Here is a 16310-nt window from a genome sequence, read left to right on the forward strand (position 1 = left end):
CGTTCACACACAGACACACTAATGATGGCCCTTATGCCCCTTCTCTTCCCTCAGGTCTCGCAGTGTGGTGCGCATCCAAGTCAAAGTCACTTTTGAACCGGAAAAGATCAACACATTCAACAAGGACTGCCGCAGGGGAGGCAAGGACGTCACCTGCATGTCTGCCATCGTGTGTATCAGTCTGGATGCCAGGACTCAGATGCAGAGCCATGGAGTGGGTGTGTTTGGTCTATTTGGGCATTATTACTCAATTAAAAGTGTTGGAATGAGCGTGTGCGTGGCGTGTTAGTGCGTGCATGTGGTTTCATGTAGATCTTGGTTGGGACTCCTAACTCTTGGTTCATTGAGCTCTCTGACTAGATTCTGACTGCGTATTGCAGTAACGATTTGGGTGCACAATGAGACCAACAAAACCTCAAGTACCACAGAGCAGAGCTGTTTACATAAAGATCCCCTTGTTCTCTCTCCTTTACACTAGGGGATTTGTTTATGTGATTTGATTTGATTTGGATCTCTTTTAGTCCTCATTTGGACTAATCTTCCAAGAGTCCTTAAACATGTGAATTTGTGAAAGAATGGGTACTAGTGAAACTTTAATCACTCAGCTGAGTAACCACAAAAACAACAATGCTGTTTGCATGTATACAGTGCAGCACTTTTCACTTTTACGTTGTACGTGCAAAACTCACCCCAATGTCCCACCAATGTGTGGCTCCAAAATAGGACCTACATTCCTGCTTGCATGCGACTTCCCTATCAAGGTGTTTTGGTAGTTCCCTTTTGCGCTACGCTTTCTGTGCACTTATTATATAGTCAAATCTATCCTGCCCTCTACCCATAGTGACAATAATGGTAGGTGGATCGTTTGTCCAGATCTGGTTAACTAGCAATCATAGCACACATAAAATTATTCAAAGCTGCACCAATTCTCTATATAAATCCACAAGAACATAGAGGAATAGCTGATAGGCAGCGGAGAGGCCAGGTGTCTCATTGCACATGAAATAACAGTCAAGACATGAGACACAGCTCAAAAAGCTGTATTGGCTCTATAAAATCTGCGATGCATATTGAAACAGTCATTTTCAATGTTTTTTCCCAAAAACCTTCCCCAACTAAACATTGACTGCAAAATAGGCCTACCTGGCAGAATGATATCATGAGGATTGTTATCAATCGGGTGCACCTTTGTTTTGCATACTCCGTCATTCACCACAAAAATCTGAAGGGACATAAAGTATGTGAAAATGTTTGCGGGGTGGTCTAGAGGGAATCTTTGCATTTTTCAAACCCCTGAAACAGTTTTTTCCTGCAATTTAGAGTCATAATGATAGTTGATTCTATGTAAAATAAGTATATATTTTTTGCATATCTCTTGAGCTGTCTGCAATAGGTTAACTAGCAATCATACCACACATAAAAGTATTGCTTGCTTTTCTAAAGTCTACTAACCCTGCCAGCAAGCATGCCTGCAAAGATTAACAAGCTAGCTACTCTAACGTTATTGATAGCCTGCAATTGCTTCTTGGTAGCTAGTTATGAGATTGGGAACCTCAAATTGGCTAAAAAATAAAAAAAAATGCTTCTCAGCATCTCTGCTCAAATCTGTGTAAAAGATTAAAAGGAATGTGAGTCTTCTTCAGTACATTTAGTTATTGCTTGCTTTTCTAAAGTCTACTAACCCTGCCAGCAAGCATGCCAGCTAAGATAAACAAGCTAGCTACTCTAACGTTATTGATAGCCTGCAATTGCTTCTTGGTAGCTAGTTATGAGTTATGAGATTGGGAACCTCAAATTGGCTAAGGCCAACTTCATAAAATTCCTTGGTGACTAATAGAATTACAGAGGAACAACAACAACAAAATGTAAATAAATAAAGAAATAATAAAATAAAGAAATGGACAAATCTGTGCCCCCTATGGGGGGTACTCTGTACTCTGCCATCACAAATGTACTGTGACTAAAACTTAGCTGGGACGTGCTTTCAATGGTGCTCTCCAACACCTGACACCAATATAGTGAAGTGGGGTACCCTGACTTGGATTCAAACCCTGGACCCTGTGACTGTCATTCCAAAACCTTTAAACTGTCACAATCCTCGCAATATGAGCCATGATACAATTCCTATCTAATGGGGTGCATAGGGTGTTTGCCTTTCACGCCAGTGACCCGTTTTCACTTCCTTGTCCTGCTGTTTGTTACGCTGGTGTCAGAAGTGGGAATACCAAAAGGCTAAAATCTCTTGGTGAGGTTGTTAGGTGTTGTACAAAAGTTGTTTAGTGTTATTACAAGGGGTACAACTTTTTTTTCTTTTTTTCTTATGATATGTTTTATCGCTGGCTCGCCTCACTTTAAAAAAAATATCCTCCAATATACAGTTCATAAAATTTGTATGGCCTTGGGGACAATACAGTTATGCTATCTAGACTAGCCTACAACACCACAATGCAATGAATATTTGCATTATTGTTTTCAAGTGAGTACAATTGAGTACAATTCTACTCTAGGCTGTACACTTCAGTGACGCAAACCTTGACATCAAACCTAAAGCTTCAATATAGCCAAAATGTTTGTCATTTAACTTTTTAAATGTATTACCTTTTATGTGTGGAAAGTTTTAAGTTCCTCGGTGTACACATCACGGACAAACTGAATTGGTCCACCCACACAGACAGCGTTGTGAAGAAGGCACAGCAGCGCCTCTTCAACCTCAGGAGGCTGAAGAAATTCGGCTTGTCACCAAAAGCACTCACAAACTTCTACAGATGCACAATCGAGAGCATCCTGTCGGGCTGTATCACCGCCTGGTACGGCAACTGCTCCGCCCACAACCGTAAGGCTCTCCAGAGGGTAGTGAGGTCTGCACAACGCATCACCGGGGGCAAATGACCTGCCCTCCAGGACACCTACACCACCCGATGTCACAGGAAGGCCATAAAGATCATCAAGGACAACAACCACCCAAGCCACTGCCTGTTCACCCCGCTATCATCCAGAAGGCGAGGTCAGTACAGGTGCATCAAAGCAGGGACCGAGAGACTGAAAAACAGCTTCTATCTCAAGGCCATCAGACTGTTAAACAGCCACCACTAACATTTAGCGGCCGCTGCCAACATACTGACTCAACTCCAGCCACTTTAATAATGGGAATTGATGGAAATTATGTAAAAATGTACCACTAGCCACTTTAAACAATGCCACTTAATATAATGTTTACATACCCTACATTACTCATCTCATATGTATATGTATATACTGTACTCTATATCATCTACTGCATCTTGCCATCTCTATGTAATACATGTATCACTAGCCACTTTAAACTATGCCACTTTATGTTTACATACCCTACATTACTCATCTCATATGTATATACTGTACTCTATACCATCTACTGCATCTTGCCTATGCCGTTCTGTACCATCACTCATTCATATATCTTTATGTACATATTCTTTATCCCTTTACACTTGTGTGTATAAGGTAGTAGTTGTGGAATTGTTAGGTTAGATTACTTGTTGGTTATTACTGCATTGTCGGAACTAGAAGCACAAGCATTTCGCTACACTCGCATTAACATCTGCTAACCATGTGTATGTGACAAATACAATTTGATTTGATTTGATTTGATTTAAACACAACCAGTCACAATGTTTCAATCTGATTAGGCTACTTCAAAAGTCTCCCGTAGGATACCTGCACACATTCATCCACTCTACTCTAATATAATTCCAGCATCCCGAACTGCGCACCGTTCATTTGAGGAATGGAACGAGACATCCGTTACAAAACACCAAAAAGTTTAATGACGTTCGGAGATTGTCAAGCCAAGCCTTCGATACTGAGTAGGGAGGGGTGTATTTTCTGTTTGTCGAGATTGACATATTCCACTTGATTGTGATGTTGAAAACGCAAACCATGGTGAAGCACTCAAAGTCAGTAATCGGTATGCAGTTTTGCATTGCTTATTTGTTGTTTTTTGGTGCATTGGCACAGAATCCTGTTGGTGGAAACTTTGTTGCAAATATTGTATATAATTAAGCAATAATGCTCGAAAGGGTGTGGTATATGGCCAATATACCACGGCTAAAGGCTGTTCTTAGCACGACACAATGCGGAGTGCCTGGATACAGCCCTCAGCCGTGGTATATTGGCCATATACCACAAACCCCTGATGTGCCTTATTGCTATTATAAACTGGTTACAAATGTAACTAGAACACTAAAAATACATGTTTTGTCATACCCGTGGCATACCACTGCTGTCAGCCAATCAGCATTCAGGGCTCGAACCACCTAGTTTATAGTTATAAATATAGCATAAATATTTTTTAAAATCTGATTTCCCCCAGCCGATCATTGTCTGCAGCCGGCTCTGATCTTAGTGTAATGAGACAGGCAGGGAGAGTGCGCTTGTCAGTGGAGGTCGGAAAACCATCAACCTTCTGGCCCGTAGACCTGCGTGGGATCGACTGTGCCATAAAACATTGCTGAAGTGGTCAAGTCGATATCCATGTTTATAAACACAGGGTCACTACAGTTATTTTTATTTGTGGTGGTAATCATTATTTTCGAGTTAATTTTATGAGGGGGAGGGTGTGCACATTTTTTTACAGTACAAAGGGAGGGTCATGTGACATTTTTTTTTTTTACCTCCCCAGGGTTAGTGGTCGTTGTTGTGTCTGTGTGTAATTCCTGTCAGATGTGTGGCTGGGGTCAGTCCGTTTTATCATGAAAACTTTTTTCCTAATGTCCTAAGCCCAGGGGCTCGGGGGAACTCTTTAAAGTGCGTCACTCAGAGCCACGGAGAGGGGCTTAAAGTGTGTCGGTCTCTGTCTTCCCTTTCAGTCCTCCCTCCCTTTCCCCTCCTTCCCCTAGTCTGGTTTATATCAGACAGAAGTGTGTATGCACGCAGGCATACACACACACACACACACACACACACACACACACACACACACACACACACACACACACACACACACACACACACACACACACACACACACACACACACACACACACACACACACACACAGACACAGACACACACTATCTCTACACGCATAGAAGTGGAGCAGCGTATCTCCTGATTTACCTCAGGGTTATAGAGTTGCCTACTTTCAAACCCACTTTAAGATGAAAGCAGAACCTGACAGACACAACATACTGTGCTTCCACTTTTCCCACTCAGCATTCTCCTGTTACCACGACCGCCCATGGCGAGAGGAGAAGCCGGAATGAAAAATATGAAAAAAAGTCTAGTCTGTGTCCTCATCTCGTTCATGCCCACAGTTGGACAGAATGAGAGGAAATATTTATAGCCTGCTACATACAGCTAGCCCTCACTGACATATAATTCAAGCCTAAAGTCATCTAAAAGCAGCAGGTGCCAACATTTACTGCCTGTCAAGACAGTTTAGTGGACATGAACATCAGACAGTTGTCTTCTCGTGTGACTGACGGCATTTGAACCTGGGTCTTCTGTGTGCAGAACATCATATTAGCCCGCTAAGCCAAGCATTGGCTCAGGCTGAGGAGCCAATAAAACTGTTGAGGTCTCAGACAAGGTTTCTCTACACGTGAGTGTGGTCATCGAAGTGACAGAACCACCACTGTTACACCACTGTTACACTCACACACTCACTCTCTCTCTCTCTCTCTCTCTCTCTCTCTCTCTCTCTCTCTCTCTCTCTCTCTCTCTCTCTCTCTCTCTCTCTCTCTCTCTCTCTCTCTCTCTCTCTCTCTCTCTCTCTCTCTCTCTCTCTCTCTCTCTCTCTCTCTCTCTCTCTCTCTCTCTCTCTCTCTCTCTCTCTCTCTCTCTCTCTCTCTCTCTCTCTCTCTCTCTCTCTGCGTGTGGTTAGGTGTGTGGTACAGGGTGCTGATAGACGAGAGGAGGCACTCTCCCAGAGCATCGCTGGACGACAATGACAGACAGCAGCTGTCAAGGAATCTGACACTACAAAACGGGGAGGAGTCCTGTGAACATGTCCACTTCTATGTTCAGGTGAGTGAGCACAGTCTCAGGCTAAGCACCTGCAAGTAAAAGCAGTTCATGTTTTAATTCTGCATAATCTTCATTATTACTGTACACATTTTATTGTACATACATGTTCTGTATTGAAACTAGTTGTAGCAGGGAGTAGACTTTTTCCATTCTAGAAATAGAAATTCTAGAATGGAAAAGAACCCTCAAACTAAGGCAATGGGGAATTACATTTCTATAGTTGACTTTCCACCTTGCTCCAACAGGAAACTGCAGACTACGGCCATCCCATAGTGTTTGTGGTGAAGACAGGTCTGCAGAGTCCAGACCAAGGCCCGGTGCTGGACCACGGCTGGCCCACTACCTATAGGACTGAGGTGAGTAATTTAGTTCAGTTACCTTTGCATTCTTGGGTACAGGAACAATCATGGCCATCTTGAAGCATGCTGTGACAGCAGACTGGGATAGGGAAAGATTGAATATGTCCGTAAACACACCAGCCAGCTGGTCTGCGCATGCTCTGAAGACGCGGCTAGGTATGCCGTCTGGGCCGGCAGCCTTGCAAGGGTTAACATGTTTAAATGTCTTACTCACAAGGGCCTCCCGGGTGGCGCAGTGGTCTAGGGCACTGCATCGCAGCGCTAGCTGTGCCACCAGAGTCTCTGGGTTCGCGCCCAGGCTCTGTCGCAGCCGGCCGCGACCGGGAGGTCCGTGGGGCGACGCACAATTGTCCGGGTTAGGGAGGGTTTGGCCGGTAGGGATATCCTTGTCTCATCGCGCTCCAGCGACTCCTGTGGCGGGCCGGGCGCAGTGCGCACTAACCAAGGGGGCCGGGTGCACGGTGTTTCCTCCGACACATTGGTGCGGCTGGCTTCCGGGTTGGAGGCGCGCTGTGTTAAAGAAGCAGTGCGGCTTGGTTGGGTTGTGCTTCGGAGGACGCATGGCTTTCGACCTTCGTCTCTCCCGAGCCCGTACGGGAGTTGTAGCGATGAGACAAGATAGTAATTACTAGCGATTGGATACCACGAAAATTGGGGAGAAAAGGGGGTAAAATAAAAAAATAATTCTTACTCACGTCGGCCACGGAGAAGGAGAGCCCACAGTCCTTGGTAGCGGGCCGCATCGGTGGCACTGTATTATCCTCGAAGTGGGCAAAGAAGGTGTTTAGTTTGTCTGGAAGCAAGACATTGGTGTCCGCGACGTGGCTGGTTTTCCTTTTGTAGTCTGTGGTTGTCTGTAGACCCTGCCACATACGTAGGTTTTAATAGTCACAGTGGGTACAACATCTCCTATACACTTCCTTATAAACTCACTCACCGAATCGGTGTATACGTCAATATTATTCTCTGAGGCTACCCGGAACATATCCCAGTCCATGTGATCAAGACAATCTTGAAGCGTGGATTCCGATTGGTCAGACCAGCGTTGAATAATCCTTAGCACGGGTACTTCCTGATTGAGTTTCTGCCTATAGCAAAATGGAGTCGTGGTCAGATTTGCCGAAAGGAGGGCGGGAGAGGGCCGTGTATGCATCATGGAAGTTAGAGTAACAATGATCCAGTGTTTTTCCAGCGCGAGTGCTACAGTCGATATGATGATAGAATTTAGGTAGCATTTTTCTCAAATTTGCTTTGTTAAAATCCCCAGCTACAATAAATAAATCCTCAGGATACATGGTTTCCAGTTTGCATAAAGTTCAGTGAAGTTCCTTGAGGACCGTCGTGGTATCGGCTTGAGGGGGGATATACATGGCTGTGACAATAACCGAAGAGATTTCTTTTGGGAGAAAATACGGTCGGCATTTGATTGTGAAAGGAAAATACTGCAAAGTTTCCTAAGGACTAGAAGCGAGGCAGCCCGCTCTGCCGGCGCCGTTGTAACCTTTGTATCTGTGTCCTGGTTCTGATACATACTTTTGCTGAAGAGGGGACCTGTTATTTGGCTTTACACCAATTTATTACACTATATTTCCTACTATCTATGCAGGACCCTGAACAGCTTCTACACCCAAGCCATAACACTGCTAAATAGTTAGTTAAATAATTAACCAAATAGCTACTCGGGCTATTGACGCTTGTGTCACGGCCGTCAACAGAAGTAGACCAAAGCGCAGTGTTGTGAGCATACCTATTCCTTTATTTATACGACGCCGACAAAAACAATAAACAATCCAAAACAACCGTGAAGCTAAAGGGCTATGTGCCACAAACAAAGTTAACCTCCCACAAAAACAGGTGGGAAAAAGGGATAGCTAAGTATGGTTCTCAATCAGAGACAACGATAGACAGCTGTCCCTGATTGAGAACCCTACCCGGCCAAAACATAGAAATACAAATAATAGAACTAAAGAACATAGAATACCCACCCCAAGTCACACCCTGATCAAACCAAATAGAGACATAAAAAGGATCTCTAAGGTCAGGGCGTGACAGCTTGACCCTTATTGGACAAACCTTTTGACTCATCACTTATGCTGCTGCTACTGTTAACCATCTGTCACTTTATTAGTAAACTCAGCAAAAAAAGAAACATCCTCTCACTGTCAAATGCGTTTATTTACAGCAAACTTAACATGTGTAAATATTAGTATGAACATAACAAGATTCAACAACTGAGACATAAACTGAACAAGTTCCACAGACATGTGACTAATAGAAATGGAATAATGTGTCCCTGAACAAAGGGGGGATCAAAATTAAAAGAAACAGTCAGTATCTGGTGTGGCCACCAGCTGCATTAAGTACTGCAGTGCATCTCCTCCTCATGGACTGCACCAGATGGACTGCACCTTCCACCAAGGCACCTGCAAGTTCCCAGACATTTCTGGGGGGAATGGCCCTAGCCCTCAACCTCCGATCCAACAGGTCCCAGACGTGCTCAATGGGATTGAGATCTGGGCTCTTCGCTGGCCATGGCAGAACACTGACATTCCTGTCTTGCAGGAAATCACTCACAGAATGAGCAGTATGGCTGGTGCCATTGTCATGCTGGAGGGTCATGTCAGGATCAGCCTGCAGGAAGGGTAACACATAAGGGAGGAGGATGTCTTCCCTGTAACGCACAGCGTTGAGATTGCCTGCAATGACAACAAGCCGAGTCCGATGATGCTGTGACACACTGCCCCAGACCATGACGGACCTTCCACCTCCAAATCGATCCCGCTCCAGAGTACAGGCCTCAGTGTAACGCTCATTCCTTCGACGATAAACGCAAATCTGACCATCACCCCTGGTGAGACAAAACCGCAACTCGTCAGTGAAGAGCACTTTTTGCCAGTCCTGTCTGGTCCAGCGACGTTGGGTTTGTTGGCGACAATGTTGCAGGTGATGTCTCATGAGGACCTGCCTTACAACAGGCTTACAAGCCCTCAGTTCAGCCTCTCTCAGCCTATTGTGGACAGTCTGAGCACTGATGGAGGGATTGTTCGTTCCTGGTGTAACTCGGGCAGTTGTTGTTGCCATCCTGTACCAGGTGTGATGTTCGGATGTACAGATCCTGTGCAGGTGTTGTTACACGTGGTCTGCCACTGCGAGGACGATCAGCTGTCCGTCCTGTCTCCCTGTAGTGCTGTCTTAGGCATCTCAAAGTACGGACATTGCAATTTATTGCCCTGGTCACATCTGCAGTCCTCATGCCTCCTTGCAGCATGCCTAAGGCACGTTCACGCAGATGAGCAGGGACCCTGGGCATCTTTCTTTTGGTGTTTTTCAGAGTCAGTAGAAAGGCCTCTTTAGTGTCCTATGTTTTCATAACTGTGACCTTAATTGCCTACCGTCTGTATGCTGTTAGTGTCTTAACAACCGTTCCATATGTGCATGTTCATTAATTGTTTATGGTTCATTGAACAAGCATGGGAAACTTCTTAGGGATAGGCAGGTCTGTAAGCTGTTAGTGTCTTAACAACCGTTCCATATGTGCATGTTCATTAATTGTTTATGGTTCATTGAACAAGCATGGGAAACTTCTTAGGGATAAGCTTCCTGCTAGTGGGACACCAGCCGACAACATCCGGTGAAATTGGAGGGCGCGCAATTCAAATAAATAATTGTAATATTAAACATTCATAAACATACAAGTATCTTATATCATTTAAAAGCTTAAATTATTGTTGATCTAACTGCGTTGTCCAATTTACAATAGGCTTTACGGCGAAAGCATACCATCCGATCTGAGGACGTCTAAAAAGTTACCGTTAAACTTCGTCCAAACAAGTCAAACGACGTTTCTATATAATCCTCAGGTACCCTAAAATGTAAATAAACTATAATATTTCATACGGAAAGTAGTATGTTCAATAGGAAAGCAAAATTAGTATGCCCGCGCCCTCTCCCTCGCTTGCCCGAAAGACGGATATTGTTCCGGTGCTCTCCTTACCAAAACTCAAAATTCTTGCTTGTTTTTCAAAAAACAAGCCTGAAACCTTGAATAAAGACTTCTAGTGGAAGCCATAGGAATTGCAATCTGGGAGCCGGAATTACATAGGAACGATAGGTTTCCATTAAAAGAGCCTGGGAAAGGTTGGTTGGTTTTTCTTCGGATTTTCGCCTGCCGTATCAAAATATTGGGCACGTCAGTCAGGCAGAAATTCAGGAAACTAGACTCTATCCCTAAGAAGTTTTTAAACCCTTTACAATGAAGATCTGTAAAATTATTTGGATTTTTATGAATTATCTTTGAAAGACAGGGTCCTGAAATTACCTCGTACCCCTGCACATCGACTCAGTACTGGTACCCTTGTATATAGCCAAGTTATTGTTACTCATTGTGTATAAATTATTACTTTTATTATTACGTGTTTTACTTTTCTATTATTTCTCTATTTTGTTTCTCTCTGCATTGTTAGGAAGGGACCATAAGTAAGCATTTCACTGTTAGTCCACACCAGATGTTGATGAAGCATGTGCCCAAAACATTTTTATTCGATTTTTTGATTTGATATCTCTCTGTAGATCCCCTTCTGGAATGGCTGCGAGGGGGATGACAGCTGTGTCTCTGACCTCATCCTGCACAGTCGCACAGACCTTCTAGACCGCAGGTGACTTTTTAGCCCTCAGAAACACACACAATACACGCACACTTTTCTGAGATGGTGTCTGTATGTCCAATCCCAAGTCATCCCTTTAGCCACTCCCCTTTACAATTCACTCTAATAGACAAGGTGGAGTTTCCCCTATACTGTTCCACCCATCTGGAAATAGAAAAAGTTCCTCTGGGAACCCACCAATCATTGAATCATTGAATTCACCTTAAAAAGGGTTGGCATAGTGGTCTAAGGCACTGCATCGCAGTACTAGCCATGCCACTAGAGATCCTGGTTAAAGTCCAGGCTCTATTGCAGCCGGCCGCGACCGGGAGACCAATGGGGCGGCACACAATTGGCCTAGCGTCGTCTGGGTTAGGGGAGGGTTTGGCCGGCAGGGATGTTCTTGTCCCATCGCGCATTAGCGACTCCTGTGGCAGGCCGGGCGCAATGCACAATGACACCAGGTGTACGGTGTTTCCTCCGACACATTGGTGTGGCTGGCTTCCGGGTTAAGCGGGCGTTGTGTCAAGAAGCAGTGCGGCTTGACTGGGTTGTGTTTTGGAGGACGCGCGGCTCTCGACCTTCGCCTCTCCTGAGTCCGCACGCCTCTCCAGAGACTGTAACTACCAATTGGATACCACGCAATTGGGGAGAAAAGGGGGTAAAAACGTGGCGCTAATGTTCATGTCTGTCTATGGACAAAGGCAGTTCTGTAGGCCAAGGGAGCGGGCCGCTTGGGCGCTGTGTCACCACCAGGGGGCCTCGGTGGGCTTGGAGCGAGTGGTGGAGGCGTCACGCAGGAGGCTGGTGGTAGAAGCTCGTCTGGAGAACCAAGGAGAGAACGCCTATGGCACCACGCTCAACATCTCCCACTCCCACAACCTGCTCTTCTCCAGTCTCATAGTCAAGGTAGGAGAAAACGGAGGATAACTATGGTATGGTTGTGCAAACTGTCGTTGCATAGTAAGTTAACATCATATCAGTGAGGGGAGAGGTCATACACTAACCCTTAAATGTTTCTCAGACATGAGTTAGATAGACCACATCATGACATCTCTTACTATGTTAAGATTACAGCATAAATAACATATGACTGTTTGTGATCAAATTAATACATTAGGTCTTATTCAGCACTTGACTCAGCGTATCTCTGTCACCCTGCAGGACCACTCAGACATCCAGATTGAATGTCGTGCTGAGGACAGGGAGAGGAACGATAGGACCTGCAATGTCAGCTCACCCTTTATGAGGTCACTGACCCAGGTACTGTATCTGATCAGCTCTGTTGCTGGCTCCTGCCTCGTTAGATCATCACCCTCACTACATCTCCCTCACTACATCACCTTGCCAATACTAGAGGTTTTCAATTGGACACATTTAGTTAACATTACTAGGGCCAGCATTTTTGCTTACCAAAGCATCTGACCAGGAAAAACTGAGGGACTTACTAGATTTTTGCCTTGTCAGGCCACAAGGTTTGGAAGAACTCCTGGCTCTTAAAGGGATAGTTCACCCAAATTACAAAATTACACATTAGTTTGCTTACTCTGTAAGCAGTCTATGTACAAGGTGTAACAGCAATCCATGCTTTGGTTGAGTTTCCCTGGCAGTGACTGGCACTGTTTCCAAATGCTAACGTTTTGAGCATTTGTGGCACGAAGCCCATTCAAGTCATAGGAACGATATTAGCATTTTTCGCACATCATGTTCAAATCATCTATAAGTGCCTTTGTTGAACTTCACAATCCGTTTTAGATACTTTTGAAAGATTTGAACATTATGTGTGAAAAATGCTAATATCGGTCCCTTGACTTGAATGGGATTTGTTGCCTGGCTACCCAGACTCCATGTTCCGGCCAAACGCTACGTCACGCCCACAGACATCAATCAATCAATCAATCAAGTTTATTTTATATAGCCCTTCGTACATCAGCTAATATCTCGAAGTGCTGTACAGAAACCCAGCCTAAAACCCCAAACAGCAAGCAATGCAGGTGTAGAAGCATGGTGGCTAGGAAAAACTCCCTAGAAAGGCCAAAACCTAGGAAGAAACCTAGAGAGGAACCAGGCTATGAGGGGTGGCCAGTCCTCTTCTGGCTGTGCCGGGTGGAGATTATAACAGAACATGGCCAAGATGTTCAAAATGTTCATAAATGACAAGCATGGTCAAATAATAATCAGGAATAAATGTCAGTTGGCTTTTCATAGCCGATAATTAAGAGTTGAAAACAGCAGGTCTGGGACAGGTAGGGGTTCCATAACCGCAGGCAGAACAGTTGAAACTGGGACAGCAGCAAGGCCAGGTGGACTGGGGACAGCAAGGAGTCATCATGCCCGGTAGTCCTGACGTATGGTCCTAGGGCTCAGTTCCTCCGAGAGAGAGAAAGAAAGAGAGAAGGAGAGAATTAGAGAGAGCCAAGATGTTCAAAATGTTCATAAATGACAAGCATGGTCAAATAATAATCAGGAATAAATGTCAGTTCGCTTTTCATAGCCGTTCATTAAGAGTTGAAAACAGCAGGTCTGGGACAGGTAGGGGTTCCATAACTGCAGGCAGAACAGTTGAAACTGGAACAGCAGCAAGGCCAGGTGGACTGGGGACAGCAAGGAGTCATCATGCCCAGTAGTCCTGACGTATGGTCATAGGGCTCAGGTCCTCCGAGAGAGAGAAAGAAAGAGAGAAGGAGAGAATTAGAGAGAGCATACTTAAATTCACACAGGACACTGGATAAGACAGGAGAAGTACTCCAGATACAACCAACTGGCCCTAGCCCCCCGACACAAACTACTGCAGCATAAATACTGGAGGTTGAGACAGGAGGGGTCAGGAGACACTGTGGCCCCATCCGATGATACCCCCGGACAGGGCCAAACAGGAAGGATATAACCCCACCCACTTTGCCAAAGCACAGCCCCCGCACCACTAGAGGGATATCTTCAGCCACCAACTTACAATCCTGAGACAAGGCCGAGTATAGCCCACAAAGATCTCCACCACAGCACAAACCAAGGGGGGGCGCCAACCCAGACAGGAAGATCACGTCAGTAACTCAACCCACTCAAGTGACGCACCCCTCCTAGGGACGGCATGAAAGAGCACCAGTAAGCCAGTGACTCAGCCCCTGTAATAGGGTTAGAGGTAGAGAATCCCAGTGGAGGGGAACCGGAAAGGCAGAGACAGCAAGGGCGGTTCGTTGCTCCAGAGCCTTTCCGTTCACCTTCACACTCCTGGGCCAGACTACACTCAATCATATGACCTACTGAAGAGATAAGTCTTCAGTAAAGACTTAAAGGTTGAGACCGAGTCTGCGTCTCTCACATGGGTAGGCAGACCATTCCATAAAAATGGAGATCTATAGGAGAAAGCCCTGCCTCCAGCTGTTTGCTTAGAAATTCTAGGAACAATTAGGAGGCCTGCGTCTTGTGACCGTAGCGTACGTGTAGGTATGTACGGCAGGACCAACTCGGAAAGATAGGTAGGAGCAAGCCCATGTAACGCTTTATAGGTTAACAGTAAAACCTTGAAATCAGCCCTTGCCTTAACAGGAAGCCAGTGTAGGGAAGTTAGCACTGGAGTAATATGATCAAATTTCTTGGTTCTAGTCAGGATTCTAGCAGCCGTATTTAGCACTAACTGAAGTTTATTTAGTGCTTTATCCGGGTAACCGGAAAGTAGAGCATTGCAGTAGTCTAGCCTAGAAGTAACAAATGCATGGATACATTTTTCTGCATTATTTTTGGACAGAAAATTTCTGATTTTTGCAATGTTACGTAGATGGAAAAAAGCTGTCCTTGAAACAGTCTTGATATGTTCGTCAAAAGAGAGATCAAGGTCAAGAGTAACGCCGAGGTCCTTCACAGTTTTATTTGAGACGACTTTACAACCATCAAGATTAATTGTCAGATTTAACAGAAGATCTCTTTGTTTCTTGGGACCTAGAACAAGCATCTCTGTTTTGTCCGAGTTTAAAAGTAGAACGTTTTCAGCCATCCACTTCCTTATGTCTGAAACACAGGCTTCTAGCGAGGGCAATTTTGGGGCTTCACCATGTTTCATTGAAATGTACAGCTGTGTGTCATCCGCATAGCAGTGAAAGTTAACATTATGTTTTCGAATAACATCCCCAAGAGGTAAAATATATAGTGAAAACAATAGTGGTCCTAAAACGGAACCTTGAGGAACACCGAAATGTACAGTTGATTTGTCAGAGGACAAACCATTCACAGAGACAAACTGATATCTTTCAGACAGATAAGATCTAAACCAGGCCAGAACTTGTCCGTGTAGACCAATTTGGGTTTCCAGTCTCTCCAAAAGAATGTGGTGATCGATGGTGTCAAAGGCAGCACTAAGGTCTAGTAGCACGAGGACAGATGCAGAGCCTCGGTCTGACGCCATTAAAAGGTAATTTACCACCTTCACAAGTGCAGTCTCAGTGCTATGATGGGGTCTAAAACCAGACTGAAGCATTTCGTATACATTGTTTGTCTTCAGGAAGGCAGTGAGTTGCTGCGCAACAGCTTTTTCTAAAATTTTTGAGAGGAATGGAAGATTCGATATAGGCCGATAGTTTTTTATATTTTCCGGGTCAAGGTTTGGCTTTTTCAAGAGAGGCTTTATTACTGCCACTTTTAGTGAGTTTGGTACACATCCGGTGGATAGAGAGCCGTTTATTATGTTCAACATAGGAGGGCCAAAAACAGGAAGCAGCTCTTTCAGTAGTTTAGTAGGAATAGGATCCAGTATGCAGCTTGAAGGTTTAGAGCCCATGATTATTTTCATCATTGTGTCAAGAGATATAGTACTAAAACACTTAAGTGTCTCTCCCGATCCCAGGCCCTGGCAGAGCTGTGCAGATCCAGGACAGCTAAGCCCTGGAGGAATACGCAGATTTAAAGAGGAGTCCGTAATTTGCTTTCTAATGATCATGATCTTTTCCTCAAAGAAGTTTATGAATTAATTACTGCTGAAGTGAAAGCCATCCTCTCTTGGGGAATGTTGCTTTTTAGTTAGCTTTGCAACAGTATCAAAAAGAAATTTTGGATTGTTCTTATTTTCCTCAATTAAGTTTCTTCTCCGCAATGACATCAGTTTCTTCTCCGCAATGAGTCTGGATCTGAGTACCTCCCCGATCCTTCATCGAATGTGAACACATTCATCTGTCTGATTGGTCCAGAAACCGATGGGTTGGGCCAGATCCAGAACATACGTGGGTAAATCGGCTGTTTGAAAATCTGTAATTGGCTTTGATGCTCTGATTGGTTAAAGACGATCCAAACGCTGATTAGTTTGTTTCGTACA

General features: G+C 44.6%; 1 protein-coding gene across 1 annotated transcript in view; it reads left to right on the forward strand.

The window, feature by feature from the left end:
* Nucleotides 1-16310, forward strand: part of itga11b (integrin, alpha 11b) — a 133566-nt gene that overhangs the window by 102113 nt on the left and 15143 nt on the right. Inside the window, exons 17-22 of the mRNA XM_039017178.1 lie at nt 55-218; nt 5864-6006; nt 6252-6362; nt 10935-11020; nt 11713-11917; nt 12173-12271. Of these exons, the coding sequence (XP_038873106.1) occupies nt 55-218; nt 5864-6006; nt 6252-6362; nt 10935-11020; nt 11713-11917; nt 12173-12271 (808 nt within the window). The remainder of the gene's footprint in view (nt 1-54; nt 219-5863; nt 6007-6251; nt 6363-10934; nt 11021-11712; nt 11918-12172; nt 12272-16310) is intronic.

Source organism: Salvelinus namaycush, chromosome 21 (assembly GCF_016432855.1).
Source record: "Salvelinus namaycush isolate Seneca chromosome 21, SaNama_1.0, whole genome shotgun sequence".
In the NCBI taxonomy this organism is placed as follows: Eukaryota; Metazoa; Chordata; class Actinopteri; order Salmoniformes; family Salmonidae; genus Salvelinus; species Salvelinus namaycush.